This window comes from Miniopterus natalensis, chromosome 3 (assembly GCF_054644295.1).
Source record: "Miniopterus natalensis isolate mMinNat1 chromosome 3, mMinNat1.hap1, whole genome shotgun sequence".
NCBI lineage: Eukaryota > Metazoa > Chordata > Mammalia > Chiroptera > Miniopteridae > Miniopterus > Miniopterus natalensis.
In genome coordinates, this window is record NC_142083.1 from 82119145 (window position 1) to 82136106 (window position 16962).

Below are 16962 nucleotides of genomic sequence, written 5' to 3' on the forward strand. Positions count from 1 at the left end.
TCTTGCTCAGCGGTTTTGCTCCAAACAATCTATGAGTTTCATGGTCATGGACCCCAACGTTCCCACTGTCAAGGATCAGCAAGGTCATGGTCTTGGTCTCCTGGTCCATAAATAATTGGAGACTCGATGTTCACCATCGTCCCATTTTTCCTCAAGGGAGTGTGGCACTTGGCAGTCACACTCTGGTGGACCTTGGCCATGTCATACCAAAAGGCTTCCCTGCTCATCTACTTACTAAGTGGGAAGCTCAGAGCCATCCTGAGCCTACTGCCTCCCTGGGGAGGGCCCATGAGCATGACTTTCAGGGGCCTGTCACTTCAGGGCTGGCACAAGGGTTTCCTGGAGCAGAGGAGCGGGAAGATGAGCCGAAGGGCGGGGGCTGGAGGTCAAACCCACCGTCTGGGCAGTGCTTTTCAAACTGGGTTTTGCAGAGCCCTTGGGTTCTGAAGAGGTACCTTAGGAGGTGCCCTTGGCACAGGGACCGCCCGGTGGGCTGAGCTTTGAGAAGGAGCCTCCATCTCCCCACCTTCACCCTGAGCAGCCTGGGTTTCACCTGCACCTTGAACTCCCACCCAGGACTGCGCTTGGTAAACAAAGTTTTGCTGCTCAAAGTAAAGTTTGAGAATCACTTGTCTGGGGGTTTGGGTCATTGGAGGGGGAAGACTAGGACCCTGTAGGATTTGAGGATCAGCCAGAAGAGGTAAGACCATGCCCCCAAGAGCCAGCTTGCCAAATGCAGGTCATCGGCAGACCGGGCTTTGACCTCAGAACCTTCCTTCTCCATCATTCTGTGGCCAGGAGAGCCCCTCCCACAAAAGGCACCCCCTGGGTGGGAGGCCAGGGTCCTGGCCCCATCTGCCCTCTGGCTGTGTTCCCTTTGACATCCGTTGTGGCCCACGCACGCCCAGTGCTACCTGAGCCGGCCGTCGGGTTTGACCGCCCCCAGCTCTGACTTGGGGTCCGGGCTGAAGGAGCTCCAGGCCGTCTGGCTGCAGGTCTGCATGACCGGGCAGGCGGTGGGGCCGGTGGCACAGATGTCCATGGCGGTCCACACGCCGCCCACCAGCGAGTCCAGCCAGCGCTCCAGCGCGGCGCCCGTGGAGGCAGCGTTCCTGCGCGCCTGCTCCACCTGCGCGGGGCTCACGGGCAGGCTGAGCACGGGGTTCAGGCTCTGGAAGCTCTGCTCCATGTAGGCGTTGCGGTGGGGTCCGTTGTGCAGCTTTAGTGCCTCCTCTGAAAGCAAAAGGAACCATTACATCATTAGAAGAGCCAGGAAGCTGGCACCTGCTGTGTGCCTGGTACCACACTGGGCACTGGTGAGGCTCCACTCAATTCACGGGACAACCTCACGAGGAACTAATATTCACAGTCCCATTGCACAGATGAAGAAACAGAGCCCACATCAGTTATGGCCCCACTTTAGAGCAGAACAAAGTTCATTCATTCAGCACATATTTACATAGCACCTTCTATAGCCCAGACATTCATTCATTCAATGCACATTTACTAAATAAGGCATGCATTCATTCATTCATTCATTCATTCATTCAATAAAGATTTATTAAGTGCCAGGCTCTATTCTATGGGGTCAGAGAACCAGACAGTCAAGGCGATTGCAATCCAGTGGGGTAGACTGATGACAATAAAGGAATAAATGAGTAAATAAATAAGGTTGTTTCAATCAGTGATAAATGTCACGAAGGGAATACATGGGGTATTGAGTCATAGCAGGGGACTGGCACACTGTGGCCCTTGGGCCATGTCTGGCCCCTACCTGTTGTTGTAAGTAAAGTTTTATTGGAACATGGCTATGCACATTTGGGTAGATACTGTCTGTGGTTGTTTCGGTGCTACAACAGCAAAACTGAGTAGTTGAGACACAGACCATCAGTGGCCTGCAAACCCGAATATATTTACTATCTAACCCTTTACAGCAAAAGCCTTCCGATCCCTGGGTTAGAGAGTGATGAGGTTTATTTTAGATGGGGTGAGCAAAGGAGGCCTTTATTTTGAAGAAATTCCCACTCACTGCTTATTTTATTGTCAAACACAAGACTATACATATTTAAAAATATTGGCTAATGATTCTGGTGAGAATTAGAATAAAGGATTACAAGAAACCTCCTTGTAAGACAAAGCAGCGTTCAGAAGACAACGCGTCTTATTTCCTTGACAGAGCCGGTCACCCTCGGTGGCAACCAGGATAGCCTGGATAGTCAGAGGGTTATTTTCTCACATGTGTGGTCTTGAGTGGGTCCCTCTAAACGCAAGGGGAAACCCAGCTGAATTAAAAATATGCCTTGACTAACAGACAAGAAAGTCATTCCTCCCGTTCCCAATGCTTCAGGAAGCTGAGGGGCTGGGCTCTACGGTCTGGAGGGTCCAGTGGAAGAACGAAGACTAGCAGGCATGGGCATATATCCTGTCCTGCTATGATTTAGCAGCGCTTCTCCCGTTCAAGTTAGGGAGGTCCGTGTTTATCAAGCTGGCCCCAGCCCACTGCTCCCTGATGCTGGCAGACAGGGCGGGAAACTCCTGCATCACTTGCCAGGAGAAGAGAGGCTGTTCTCTTTTCTGCAGGTCTAATTTCTGTACTAGAGCCACCCCATGGCTCTATCCTGCAGATGGGGAGCGGGGAGACACCCAACCCGACAAAACGCTGGCATGCAAAGCGAAGAGAGCAGCTAGCAAACATCTGAACATCAAATATTGCTGTTGATACAGAAAACTCTTATGAAAGGTGAGGTTAACGTGGGACGTACTCTTACAACATCAGCCTGCAGTGCTCGCCTCTATAATTAAATTTTCTTCAATTCCATCTCATCAAATTTCTTGAGATTACTAGGGACGCATCAATAGCAAATTACTCTTGATGAATCATTTTACAAATTGCATGGCTCCCACCTTCGTGCTCCCTGTCACTGGAACATCGTTAACAGATAGTTACGGATGACGATGTGGGAAGAGGGGGTGCTCCCAGTGTGGTAGAATGACCCCCAGCTCATGCTGGTCATGGGTGGGAAAGCCTTGCCAGCCTCAGAAACCAGGAGAAAAAACTGGGAAACTCAGGATGCAGTGAAGGGCCCAGGCTACTTTACTGGGGTGGGGGGTGGGGGGATTCAGGACCACTCTTTTGTTCTGTCCACCAGGTGCGTCCGACATGAGGAGCAGGCCGCCCTTTCCATCGCTCCCTCCACATCTGGCTGTGGAGATCCCGAGGAAGGCCAAGGACGTGAACCTGATCAAGGGACGCTTGAGGGGCCCCGAGTGGCCGTGTGCTGGTCCAGGCAGTTCTGGGGAGGCTGCCTTTTGTCCGTTTCAGGGGGGAGTGGAGAAGCAGACTCCCATCTCGAGAAAACACGAGGTCTCTTATCTTTCTGCTTGCTCAGCACAGAAACTTAGCATAAATCGACAGAATCCATTTCGACACTCCCTTTCCTTAAGACTCCGGGTGTCCCCTCCCCATATCTATGTCCCCCCTCCTTGTGCCATGGACTAATGGCAGCCAGCTCAGAACTCTTAGCTAACAGAGGCTGCAATCCTTCTGCCTTCTGGGTTTGTGATCTGTTAGATGGAGATGAACAATTTCAAATCCTGAGAGAGACCCTGGAATCCTGTTTTTAAGAATTTATTTTATGGATGTATCTGCATGGATGCATATAGTTTTAGGTTCAAGAATCTTCTTTGCAGTGTTATCTATGAAAACAATGACAGAAGCTATGTGTCCACCAATGGGGACAGATAGATTGGGGGTCCTTAAAATATATGCAGACTTGGAAAGTGACCAAAGCAAGTTTCACTACGAAATGCATCACTCTGCTTTTACAAAATGACAATATGTTTGTGATTTATTTTGTGTGTTTATGCTTATGCTTTAAAAGCACTAAGAAACCTCTAGAAGGATGCACACCAAACTCTTGGTAGTGGTTCCTCCTGGTGGTGGGATTGAATGGAAAGGAAGATGTTCGCAGTGATAAAAGGAAAGGAGAAAATAGAAAAATAAAATTAACCCTTTTGGATGAAAAAAAAGAACAAAAAGGCAGGTACATCAGGGATCTGACATCCCTCTGTCTGCCCTCCATGCTCAGTGGAAACCACCATCCTGAAGTTTGTTTATAATTCCCTTAATTTCCTCTCAGCTTTCTACCGACAAAGGAATCCTGAATTAATCTATTGTTGGCTTGGCCTGGCTTTAAACTTTAAATACATGCGCCCTCATTATGATTCCTTCTGTGATGTTTCCCCCCCAACATTATGTTTTAGAGACTCATTCAAATGCTCCATCGTCGACGTTCCAATTTAGTGCTATTACGAACAGCTCTGCAATATTTCTGCCCAAGTCTCTAGAGCATATACCTAGGGGTGGAATTTCTGTGCAGTCGGGTAAGTGCATGTTCAACTTTACCAGAAAATGCTAAGCCATTTTCCAAGCTCATTTCATCGCTTAACCCTCCCAGCAGCACTAAACGACGTTCATGACTCTCTGACCTTCCCGCTGTGAACACTCTCGAACCCTCCAATGTTCCCCAACATGACGGGAGTGAAGCAGGGTCTCTTTTTTTCTTTTCATTTACATTTCTCTCATTATCTGTGAAGCTGAGCATCTCTCTATCTGCATGTGGGCCATTTATGTTGTTTTTCCTTTTACAACAGAGGTTAATAATCATTTTTCTATAAAGGGCCAGGTAGCAAATATTTTTGGCTTTGTGGGCCAGGCAGTTTCTGTCACAATTATTCCACTCTGCCACTGAGGCCCCAGAGCACACATAGTCGATGTGAAACTGAATGGGCATGACTGTGTTTCAATAAAACTTTATTTACAAAAACAGGAAGTGGGCAAGACTTGGCCTGTGGCTATGGCTTGTTCTGATTTATGGAATTTCTTTACATATTCTGAATATGAGCACTTTTTTTGTAAGTGTCACAAATACTTTCCACTAGTTTGTTGTGTGTCTTTTTACCCCGTGTAGTGACTTTCAACCATTTTCATCTCCCGGCAGACATAAACTAATTACTAACACTCTGCAGCACACCAAAAAAATATATATTTTTTGCCAATCTGACCAAAAAATAGGTATAATTTCGATTCATTCACACTGGACGGTATTGTGTTGGCTGTTGTCATTTTGTTTTGTTTTGTTCTGTCAATCCTCACCTAAGGATATTTTTTCCTTTGCTTTTCAGAGAGAGTGGAAGGGAGGGAGGGAGGGAGGGGGAGACACACACTGATGTGAGAGAGACACAGCAATTGGTTGCCTCCTGAACGTGCCCCAACTTGGGGGGCCTGGGGAGGGAACCTGCAACCCAAGTACATGCGCTTGACTAGGAATTGAACTCGAGAGAGACCCTTCGGTGGGCAGGCTGACACTCTACCCACTGAGCCACACCGGCCAGGGCAGCTGTTGTCATTTTTTATTTGACAATCTAAGGGAAAAGAGGTCAGTGCCCAGACTAAATAGTCAGGTATTGCAGGTTTTAAAAATTCTTGCGGCACATCAGTTGAAAATCGCTGACCTGGTATATCATATTTTTGACGAACAGAATTTCCTGTTTTAATTAATATTTTTTGCACAGTGAACAAGATTTGCTAAAACTCAATATCTTCCTGCGTTTATTTTCCATCTTGTCTTAAATATGATCAGGCCCTTCTGGGAGTCCAATGGGAGAGCATCTAATAAAAAGTTATCTAATTCATAGACAGATGATGTCACCACAGTGTGCAGGTAGAAAAGCAAATCTTGAGAACACAGAGCATTGCTCTAGAAAGTGGTCCCCTTCCCCACATCTGGGCAGCAATGCCTGCTCAGGCGAAGGACCCATGAGGCCCTCAGGATGGACTATTTGCCCTTGGGGACAGTGGTAGTACTCACCCGGTTTGATGGGCTGCCTGCTGGAGAAGGTCAGAGGTGCAACGAGGAATTTGGTCTCTGCAACTGGCACCCAGTGGTGGAGAATTTTCACTGTCCAGACCCCAGGCCTCAGGGGCAAGTTCAAAGGGGGCTTGTAGTGGGTAAATTCGGCAGTGGATTCAATCAGGATGTCGTAAGTGGCTGCAATGACGTTGACGGGATCCACCCAGATGACAGTCACCGTCACGTTGGGGCCCTTCCCCCATTTCTGCATGCCTACTGGCTCGTCCATGGGCCCCAGGAGACCCCCAAAGTTGCGGAAGAGCCTCTCCTTGGCATCCCAGTCAGTGCCGACCTGAAACGAGAGTGAGTCCTGAGATCACTGAGCCTGAGCTAAGGTGCTGGGTCCAGGAAAGGGCTAGGATCTTGCTTACTAGGCTTCACCTACTCATTTTACAGATGAGGAAATGGGGAAACTGAGGCTCTAATTAAGTTACTTGCTCAAGGTCAGACAGGCAGTAAGCAGAAGATCTGGGATTTGGACCCAGGTTGGGGAATTACAAGGTCTGTGGTCTATTCACTAAACCTTTGGGCCTCCTGTGCCTGGCACCCGGTGTGTGCTTTAGAAAAAAATGTGCACTGAATGAATGAATGAATGAATCCCTGCTTTCAGTCCATTTTAAGGAAACATACACCCCGCCATTCAACAGGTACAGCTGGTTTCCACTTTGCTCCTTGGTTTTCCAGATCACATGCCTCCATTTAGTGTGATTGTTCTGAGCAAGACAGGGGCTCTGGTTTTGGAGCCACCCTGTCATAAACTAGAAAAAAAGAGGGCCCCTCAGCATCGCCTGTCATCTGCAGGAGTTCACAAGGCTTTCCCAGGAAGAGACAGCTCTGGCCTCCCTAACCCATCCTGAGCTGGACCCTAGGGATGGAGACGGTTGTACAATCCACCCTTCCTGCCAGCCAGCGGATTCGCGGCTTTGACCCTCTGTGAATCCACACGTGCCTTCCCGCCTTCCACTTCTGTCGCCTGCAATCTACTCTCCACCCAGTAGCCAGAAAGACATTGTGAACTGTCCTCCGACCGCTCAAATCCCTGCGCCTGGGCCCGCTGCTCTCTCGTGGTGCCCAGCACTGTGCTTGGCACACACTAGGTGCTCAATCATCCGTCGAGTGAATGACCTGACAAAAAATGAATGAGCTGCAGAGATCCCTGATACTGAGCTCTGCTGCTGTTTCAAATCAAATTAAATTGGGGTCTTCTGCTCGCAGGAGGTTTAGTGGCAGTGCTTCTGAGGACAGCATGGGGCATGCTGGAGGCAGATGCCGAGCCACCATCAGGCTCGCACTGCTCCTCTGGCCTCTGCACGGCCAGCATCTGCAGTGCGTGTGCCTGCGGGTGAGGGTGCAGGGGGCGACAGGCACACCTGCACCCTGAGAACGTTCCGCACGCGGGGCGCAGGCAGGAGCTGCTGTGCTTTCTCCTAGCTCCCACCACGAGTCACCGTGTCCGTTCCGGCCACAGAACACAGAGCTGCACGGCCAACGGGGCCGAGAGCGTGTGCCACGCGTCACGCCGAATGCCTGGCCGCACCGACTCGTTTAACCGCACTCCCAGCTCCACAAAGGGGAGGCTCTTGTCGTTACCCCCATTTTAAAGATGAGCAAACAGGCTCAGAGCAGTTCGATAACTTGCTACGGTCGGTGAGGAGCGGAGTCAGCGGGGGGCCCCGGGAAGTCTGACCCCAAAGGCGATGTTATCTACTCTTCGATGTATTGTCACTCAGTCACTCACTCACTCAGTCACCAACACGCGTGCCGAATGCCACCACCTACCAGGGGGCCTATGATCCACGCACATTCATAGGCTCACAGCTTGCTTCAGGTTTCTGTCTTTAGACCGCGGCCTAAAGAGTGGCCCTAAGGGTAGGAGAGGTAGGGGTTGCTGTGACATTTCTGTCCCTCTCAGACTTGTGAAATCTCGGCATTTTTCTGCCACCCTGTGGGTCAGCAGGGGCTGGGTGCTCCTGAGGACCCCTGGGGTCTCTCGCACAGGCTGGAACACAGTAGGAATTAAAATGATACTATTGATTGAAGTAAGAGCAGGATTCAAGCTCCGCCTCAAAGTCTTAAAGATTTTTCTAAAGAAACCCGATCCTAAGTGCAATCCCCTTCAGTATCTTGTTGTTTTTAAGTCTGGTCTCTCACTGAGAGGTCTGGTCTTTTTGGGTCTGCTCCTTTCTGACCCTCTCTCCCCGCTCCACTCACCCCCTGCTCCAGGCCCCCCTGGGACACTCTCTCTTGCCTCTGATCCTGTGTCCACCCCCAGCTCTCTCTGCCAGTCTGCCTTCTTTCCCTACTCTCTTCCTGACCAGCTCTTATTTATCATCTAGATCTCATCCAGGGTGTCACCTCTACCTGGAAGCCTTCCCTGCTTAGAGGCACCACGGAGGTGCTTCTCTAAGCATGTGCCCATCGTAGCTTTTTTTGGGGGGGAGGGAGGGACAGCATTGCAACTTTTAATTTAGTCTTTCTCCCTAGCCCAAGACTGTCAACTCCATGAAGGTAGAGATGACATCCAGCTTGTTCATCAATGTATCTCTAGTGCCCAAAACAGTGCTGAGCACATAGTAGGTGCTCAGTATATCTCTATACCTCTCCATCCATCACCTATCCATGTCATGAATGATCAGGAGCTGAGCACACAGACATGTAAAGCGGCCGACAGTGGAAAACCTAGATCTTGTTTCTAAACTCTGAGAGGAGAAAGTCAGCTGCTGTCCCCAAGCACGAGGGAGGAGGGGCTTCCCGAGACGGAGCCCTGCTGCTGTCACAGCCTCTGTGGCCTTCACGATCATCTCACCAATGCTCTGGAAGTCCACACCATTCACTACAAAATGATCAACTGCTCATACTTAAGGGCATGTTCAAGTTCAAGCGTAACATACTGCTCCCCCAGGGTCAAACCCACCAAAGGCTTCCTATGGCATTTAAAATACAATCCAAAGTTCTTTCCAGGGCCTGCAAGATCCCTCCTGATCTGTCCCGTCCCTCAGAGAGCTCCGTCCTATCACCCTCCCTCTCGATCACTGTGCTCTGGTGGCACTGGCTTTGCTGCTCCTTGAGTATGCCAAGCTCCTGCCTGGAGCCTCGGGGCCGTTGCACATGCTCTTCTCTTAGAAGATCTAAAAATGTTCCAGTTCTTTTACAGTTTTCACCCCTAAAATTATTCTCAGAAAAGCCTTCCTGAATGAATCATCCCATTGAAAGTAGTTCTCATTAGCCTCTCGAGGCCCCAACAATCACATGAATGGAATTTTATTTTCTTTGTATAATACTTGCCATTAGTTGAAATGTTTTTTGTTCATTTATTTGCTCACTCATTGGCTGCCCCACTAGAGAGCAGTTCTATGACACCAAGGGTCTGGTCTGTCTGGTTCACCACTGTTCCTTCTGGCCTCACATATCACAGGCACTAGGTGACTCTCCAAGATGCCAGCATGGGACTCCCACGGGATGGAGAAATCTATCTGAGCTGCCCATCTGCCATGAGCCAGGCCCTACGCACAATCCTGGGACTGTGCCAACACGAGGGAATTTCTCAACAGCCCATGAAGTGTCCGTGCAGGTCTCTCCCTCCTTCTTGTCCAACTTTACATTTGCCTTAAAATAAAGGCTTTAGAAAAAATTCAAAATACAAGATTCAGGGCTCACATGTTGGTTCTCTGCCAGAGATCTTGGTGGCTCTCACACCAAGGGACCGGAGCTAGAGCAGGAACCTTCACAAATCACCAGCCACGAGTGGCTAGCGTCATTTGTCACTGCCAGAAGTGCCCGGTTTCCCAACGGCAGGCTGATAAACAGGGAGAGCCTGGCCACTAGGCATCCATCTCGTTAATGGGACATTAATGTCTTCAATTGGCCGCCTGGGCCCCCAGCACAGACTCCAACTGGGGCAGTGTCTAATTGCCCCCTGGTGCCAATAATTTATGGAGAGGGCTCCCATGGCAGCTCAAATCCAGCCAATCCATTTGGAGTCTTAATTGAAAACGATGGCTTCACAAGAAACTCCTACCCATGCTTGTTCAGTGCCCACTCAGCAGGGCACAGGCCCGCCAGGTGGGGTTATAGGTGGCTAGAAAAAGACCGGCAAGGAAAATATAAGTGGGTAAGAATACTTACCCCCAGCCCACTCCCATCCCTCAAGATTCTCCACATTCTGAAATAGGCCCCCAAGCCAGCAGCCAAACTCATTGCTGGCGCTTAACACCAGGGATAAATCACTGCTTTAGCCACTGGGCGACAGGGAAGGCAGAAAGCCCCTAAGTAGTTTTGTTTGGGCAACCCTCACCAAGCCTGATCCTGCTTTCCCTTCCTCCCATGGTCTCCAGCCAACTGCAGGCACTCATTCATTCAGAAACCTTTGCTGTTTTTGACACTATTACAGATGTCCCTCACTTCCCCCTTTGCCCACCTCCACCCATCCCCCACTCCCTCCCTTGGCCTTCACCACACTGTTGTCTGCGTCCATGGACTATGCATATATGTTCTCTGGCTAATCCCTTCACCTTAGTTAGCATCTACAAATGCTACATGCCCTTCTATGTGCTGGGGATACAACAGTGAGTGAGAGGGATATCGCCTCAGCTCTCTTGTGTACAGTCACCAAGTGATCAGAGAAACCAAAAAGGTCACATTAGATGGTAAATGCTAAGAAAAAAATAAAATAAGGATGTGAAGAATGTAGCTACTGTGGCATAAGTGGGTGGGCAGAGAAAGCTTCTTGAAAAATGTAACATTTGGATTTAGATCAGAATGACCAAAAAAAGGCGAAAACCTGCAGGAAAGCATTCTAGGCAGGAGGATCAGCACATGCCAAGCCCGAGGCAGGAACAAACTTGGCATGTTTGACAAATATGCAAGTGTGAGTGGGGAGGAGAGTGGTACTGGATGAAGCTGGAAATGCAGACAAAGGGCAGATCAGGTCTGGAGGTAGGGCTGATGTTACAAGGGTGGTGCTGGATAGATTCATCTTCCCAGGCAGAAAAATAACTAAAAGTTGATGCTGTACTGGAGAGGTAGAAACTACATTCCATAGTTCCATACATCCATGCATCAGTCCATCTGTCCAATCACTGACATACCTGTCCATCCATCCATGCATCCATGCATCCATCCACTCATCCATGCATCCATGCATCCATCCATCCACCCATCCACTTATTCATCCATCCACTCACCCATGCATCTATTATCCATCCATCCATTCACCCACCCACCCACCCATTTATCCATCCATCCATCCATCCATCCATCCATCCATCCATCCATCCATCCACTCATCCATTCGATGATTGATCTGATACTTATTTTAAGCTAAACCCTGTGCTAAAAACTAAGGAGACAAAAGCACAACTAAGCACAGGATTTGCAGCCTAAGAGACCTGGGTTTAATTTTGAGCTCTCCCACTTCCTAGCTATGATCTAGAAAATCACTGAATCTCTATACGCTTCAGTTTTCTAATATGTAAAACAGAACTAATGCCACTACTTCATTAGGAAACTGGCTTGTTATTGTTCTATTATGAACACAAGTTTAGGAGGTGTCACTAGCTAGAATAAAAAATTAAAAAAAAAATAGTTCTACTATAAAAAATAGACCAAGGCTCCAGGTTGGTTTGGTCTACTGTCCCTCTCCTCCTGCCCTGTTAAGATGCCAGTTCCAGTGTTTGGGACTGGAGAACCTTCTTCAGGCACAGGGTGAGCTCATCTTTGGGGTTTTCCAAGTCCCCTTCTCCTCCATCTCCAGCTACAGGTGTCAAATCATGAAACAAGACCCAGCAAGAAGGGGGATGTAAAAGACAGTGAATTATAACAATGTCTGGCCTCTTACCTCAGAAAACTGAAGCCTCCCAAAGTCGCTGGGTGGACTTGCAATCTTGAAGACTTTCTTTGGCATCACCCATGTCTCCAGCGTCTCGAGTTTGCTCACGGCCAGATTGGTAGCATGATGCTTGATCAGAAAGCCCTGGAAGCGGTCAGCAAGGAAGTAGAGGTGGACAGATGCTGGGTGGCCCATTGGATAGTACCTGGAAAACATGCACAGTCTCATACGAGCTGCTCATGGGTCAGGGTTGGAGATGTGGAGGCTCACAATGGGGTGCCCGCCCAGCATGCCGGTGTTGTTCCTAAAATAACCCCCATTTTATACAATGCTTAACATATTCCTGAAAGCTGACTCTGTGTATCTATGATCTCAATAACTACTAACAATAGCTTTTTGGTTGATTATAAATGTAAAGTACGTTGACTCTATGAAAGCACAATAAAGAATATACGAACTGCTACTTTTGATGCTTCTTTACATAGACGATGTCAATTTACAGATATTTATTGACCCTCTGGTGCTAGGTCCTGGGAAGCAATGATGGTGTGCAAACAATGTCATATTGACCTACTTCCCTTCAGCCTTATTTTCTATGCATATATTTGCATAAATCTCATGTAGCTGAGGTCATAATATACATACTGGTTATATCCTGCTTTTGCTTCATAGTATTTCCCAAGCATTATCACACGTTTTTGAAAAGTCTCTGAAAACATGATACACACATACATTACTCCACTACATGCAATGCTGTAGATTACAGAGCAAGTTCCCATCATTGGCTATGTAACTGGTTTCTACTTTTTTGGCCATTCTGAACAATACTGCATTAAATATCCTTGAGCAAACACAGTTTTTGGAACCTCTTTCTTTCCCCCTCTCTCTAATCTCCAAGGGGCTCTCTATGTCTGTTGTCCAACTTTATCAAAAAGGTTGTGCTGATTGGCGCTCTCACTGTCCTTCTCAGCCACGACATTGGATGTTTATCCCTCAAAATTAATCCATGAAGAGGTAGCTGTTGTTTTAAGATGCATGTTTTTGATCCACAAAGGCTCCCTGGGAGAAAGGGGCAGGGAAATTAAGCAGAGATGCCCCAGGAGGGAGCAAGGGAGGGAGGAACTTTGGAGAGCCCAGCTCTGTCTTTTCTCCTGGTGGAATAAAAGGCTGCTGGCTTCTGCAATGTGTAAATTGCACAGCACTTAGAGGTGCTTGTGGCTCCTTAATAACAGCGTTCCACAAATCACTGTTTCTGCTCAGCCTCTTTCCCTCTGGTCTTGATCTGGCGCTTAAGTCTTTATGTCCAATTACAATGGTTAGGGAAGCCGCCTTCCTGTGTTTCCGCATCTCCAGAAATCACTGCCTAGTTACTGGGATGCCTCCAGGGCTCTGAGAAAAAAGCCTGCACCCTCTTCAGACTGTTTGGTGGGTGTCATGGCTCACACAAGTCTGCTTTGGGTCGGACTTCGGGAGCCAAAACCCCTCACCCTGGACTGTGCTGCAGACCTCTGTGCTGAGATGGAGACGTTTTACAGCTGTGCTCTCCAACACAGCAGCCCCTAGCCACTTGTGACTAGTGGGCACTTGAAATGTGGCTGCTGTGAGTGAGGGACTGAATTTTTTATTTCACTTCATTTTAAATAATTTTAACTTAAATACCGACTGGTGGCTAGTGGCGACTGTACTGGACGGCACAGATAGCCCTGATAGGATCTTGTGGTCGCTTGCATCAATGCCTCCAATTCTTCCCCTCTTCTGTCTCCATGCTCTTTTCCACATGGCTTCGCAGGCTTCCTTGCCCTGGTGAGGCAGAGCCTATTTCCTCACTCCTGACTCTGCTTTGGCCAGCAGAATGTGGCAGAAGGTAAGGCATGCCAGTTCCCATGCAGGGCCCCAGGAAGCCTTGCACATTTCCTCTCCTGTATTTTGTGATGAGAGCATGCCTTTGCTGACCAGGTAAGGATTCCATCGTAAGCATTAATCAGAGCCACTTATGGTACTCAAGCAGGGGATGGTGTATATGGCTATCATGAGGTTGTGGACACAAGCAGGAGGGAAACAAATAAGGAAACTCCTGCAAAGCTCCAGGGAAGGCATGGTGGCGGCCTGGAGCAGGAGGCTGGCAGTGCAGAGAGGGGGAGAGGCTGGATTCAGGAGGAGACAGCAGGACTTCTTGATAGAAGAGGAAGGAAAGCTGGTGATCAAAGATTAACTCCTTGGTTAACTGGGAGCCTGCCGGGCTAGCCTGCTGGAGGATGAGACATTTGGGACATAGCAGAGCCACCCCAGTTGTCCCAGCCAACAACTCCCAGCCAAGAATAACAGAGCCCTGCTCCCCACCTGCAGCGGCTGCAGATTTGGGAGAGACGACAGCTGAGACCAGGAACACTCCCCAACTGACCCGCAAACTTGAGCTCTACGTCAATGTCAATGATTATTATTTCTTTTTTTCCTTTTTAAAAAATATATCTTTATTGATTTCAGAGAGAGGAAAGGAGAAGGAGAGAGAGAGACAGAAACATCAATGATGAGAGAGTCATTGATCGAGCCCACAACCCGGGCATGTGCCCCGACCGGGAATCGAACCCCGATCGCCTGGATCCTAGGTCGACACTCAACCGCTGAGCAACACCCGGCTGGGCAATGATTATCATTTCAAAACACTGATTTGGGGCTTGTTAGGCGGTATTATTGCAGTAGCTAAATAATACACTGTCAATGTCTGTTCTGTAAGGTGGGTGGGGTCAGTGACGGTGGAAGAACAGGAGAGCTTGTTGGCATGGGAGTCAAAAGAAAGAGTTTCCAGAAGGGAGCAGTCCACAAGAGGTCCTGCTAAGGAGTCAAGTAAATGAGCAATGGTCAAGCACTCTGGTCACCGAGGAGTTAGTCTTTGATCGCCTGCTTTCTCTTCCCTTCTATCAAGAAATTCTGCTGCCTCCACCTGAATCCACTCTCTCCTCCCCTATGCACTGCCAGCCTCCTGCTCCAGGCCACCACCATGCCTTCCCTGGACCTTTGCAGGAGTTTCCTTACTTGTCTCCTGCCTGCTTTCCATCCACTACAACCTCATAATAGCCATATCCACCGTCCCCCGCTTAAATGCCGCATGTGGCTCCGCTTAATGCTTATGATGAAATCCAAACTCCTCGCCCAATCTACAAAGCCCTGCCTCCTTCTTAGCCTCATTTAGTTTCTCTCTGCCCCAAACCACTACCTTCTAGTCACACAGACCTTATTTTGGATTCTACATAGACATTATTTTGGATTCCTGAACACACTAAGCTCATTTCCACCTCAGGGCCTTTGCACAGGATAGTCTCTGTGCTGGGAATGCTTGTCTCCTCTTAGATTGCATGGCTGGCTCTGATTTACCATTTTGCTTAAATGTTACCACCTCAGAGAGATCTTCTTTGACTGCTGAATCTTAAGTCACAAACTCATTGCTATCACGTGACTTTACCTTCACGCCCAGCAGAGCATTGATCCCAACTGATCATTTGTTCTTGTGTACCAGTGCTTAGGCATGGCCTGTCTTCACACCAGAATGAGAGGGCTTTGAACCCAGGGGCCTGGTCTGCCTGGGTCATGGCTAAATGCCCAGCACCTAACATAGAGCCTGACACATGGTGGATGCTCAATCAATACTTGTTGACTGAGATAAAATTCTAGAAAGATTTTCTCTTAAACCCTTTGCTTCTAAGATACATCTAGAATACATGTAACCCAGGACTGAACACAAAGCCTTCCGGTACTTGTCTTGACTGTGTACGATACCTAATTAAGACTAAGAAGGGAGCTCATTTTAACTATATATACAACACAACAGAATGCCAGAGATGCATTAATTTAACCCAAAGGTATTTTTTTTTTCTTATTAAATAAGTAGGCTTTGAAAAAATTAAGACACAAAAATTGCAATTTCTCATTTATCTTGAAAAATAGCTGGCAGCTCAGTGTCTGCATTCCCATAGGTCAAGAACGTGCTGGAGCTCAGCACCGGGACCACGGGCGCTCCAGGCTGGCACCGGCAGCTCACGCTGTAGGGGCCAGCACCGGCTGACACACGCTACTTGCCTGGCCCAGGAGGGCATTTGAATTTGAGGACTTGTAATAAAATACTGACATCTTTATCTCTGGAGGGTGGCTCACAAGCAAAGTTTATTTTCTTGTTCTCTCAAGCTGCCTTTTCGAAAATTTCTGCAACAAGCATGAGTTATTTTATAATGAGAAAAAAATCAATAAACATTATTTTTATGAAAGTTTATCCCACAGATTGGAAAGACACAATTTGCATGAAGTGCCCAAGGAAAATGAGACTCTTGAAATAAAGTTTTCACTTGCTGTTTCCCCAGATATCCTAGGGGCAGGGATTTACTCTCCTTTGCCTTCTGGGATAAGGGTCCTTCGTCCTGATTTATTTTCAGGCTCACATTCATAAATATATCGGCTTTGCCCACAGCAAGGCACAGTAGTTCTATTATAATAAAAAATGAGGGAGAAGTCAAAGGATTCCAGGCCGGAGGCACCTTGATGGCCACTTAATCCCAAAACAAGTACTGGGAGAAAATTTCAACAACCTAAATAAATTGGGGGTGTCTTGGAATTTCTTATAGGATCATTTACCTTATAAATTCTAAGAAGTGTGTGATTAAGACTATTCTTGAATGACATTCAGCTCCCAAGCGTGGCACTGGGCTCTGTACTGGGGATTCGTACTGTGCCCAGGCTAGCAGGGGGAGAAGACCTTCACCACTGACCTTGTCCCAAGGTACTGCTGCTACACCCAATGGGAGGGTTGGAGGTAAGTCTGAACTATTTTCAGCTTGGGAGAGGGAGGGGGTGGGCTATCCGGGGGAGCTCTCAGCAGGTTTCACAGCGGATGTGGCACTTGAGATGGCCCTTGGAGACTGGAAGAGGGTAGACTTTTAGGGGACAGTGGGGCTCTAAGCAAAGGAAAGCACAGAGGAAGCAATGAGCAGTTCATGTAACCAGCTATGGAGGGTGTAGCTCACATACTAGGCTCCCTGTTGACTTTGGCAGCTTAATAATAATGGCATGAACATTTACTAAGCAGTTTGTATCTAAAATGCTGTTCAAATGGGGGTAATAATAATACATAAGTCACAACGTCATTTCTTAGGATTATTTCCTTTAAACCTCATGACACCTTATGCTGTAAGGCTTTTTATTATTCCCATTTTACAGATGAGGAAACTGAGGCTC

General features: G+C 48.1%; 1 protein-coding gene across 1 annotated transcript in view; it reads right to left on the minus strand.

The window, feature by feature from the left end:
• Nucleotides 1-243: 243 nt before the first annotated feature.
• XYLT1 (xylosyltransferase 1) overlaps nt 244-16962 on the minus strand; it is a 292343-nt gene continuing 275624 nt past the window's right edge. The window contains exons 10-12 of the mRNA XM_087815639.1: nt 11749-11944; nt 5871-6204; nt 244-1233 (exon numbers count right to left, since the gene is read on the minus strand). Coding sequence (XP_087671765.1) covers nt 911-1233; nt 5871-6204; nt 11749-11944 — 853 coding nt within the window. The 3' untranslated portion in view covers nt 244-910. The remainder of the gene's footprint in view (nt 1234-5870; nt 6205-11748; nt 11945-16962) is intronic.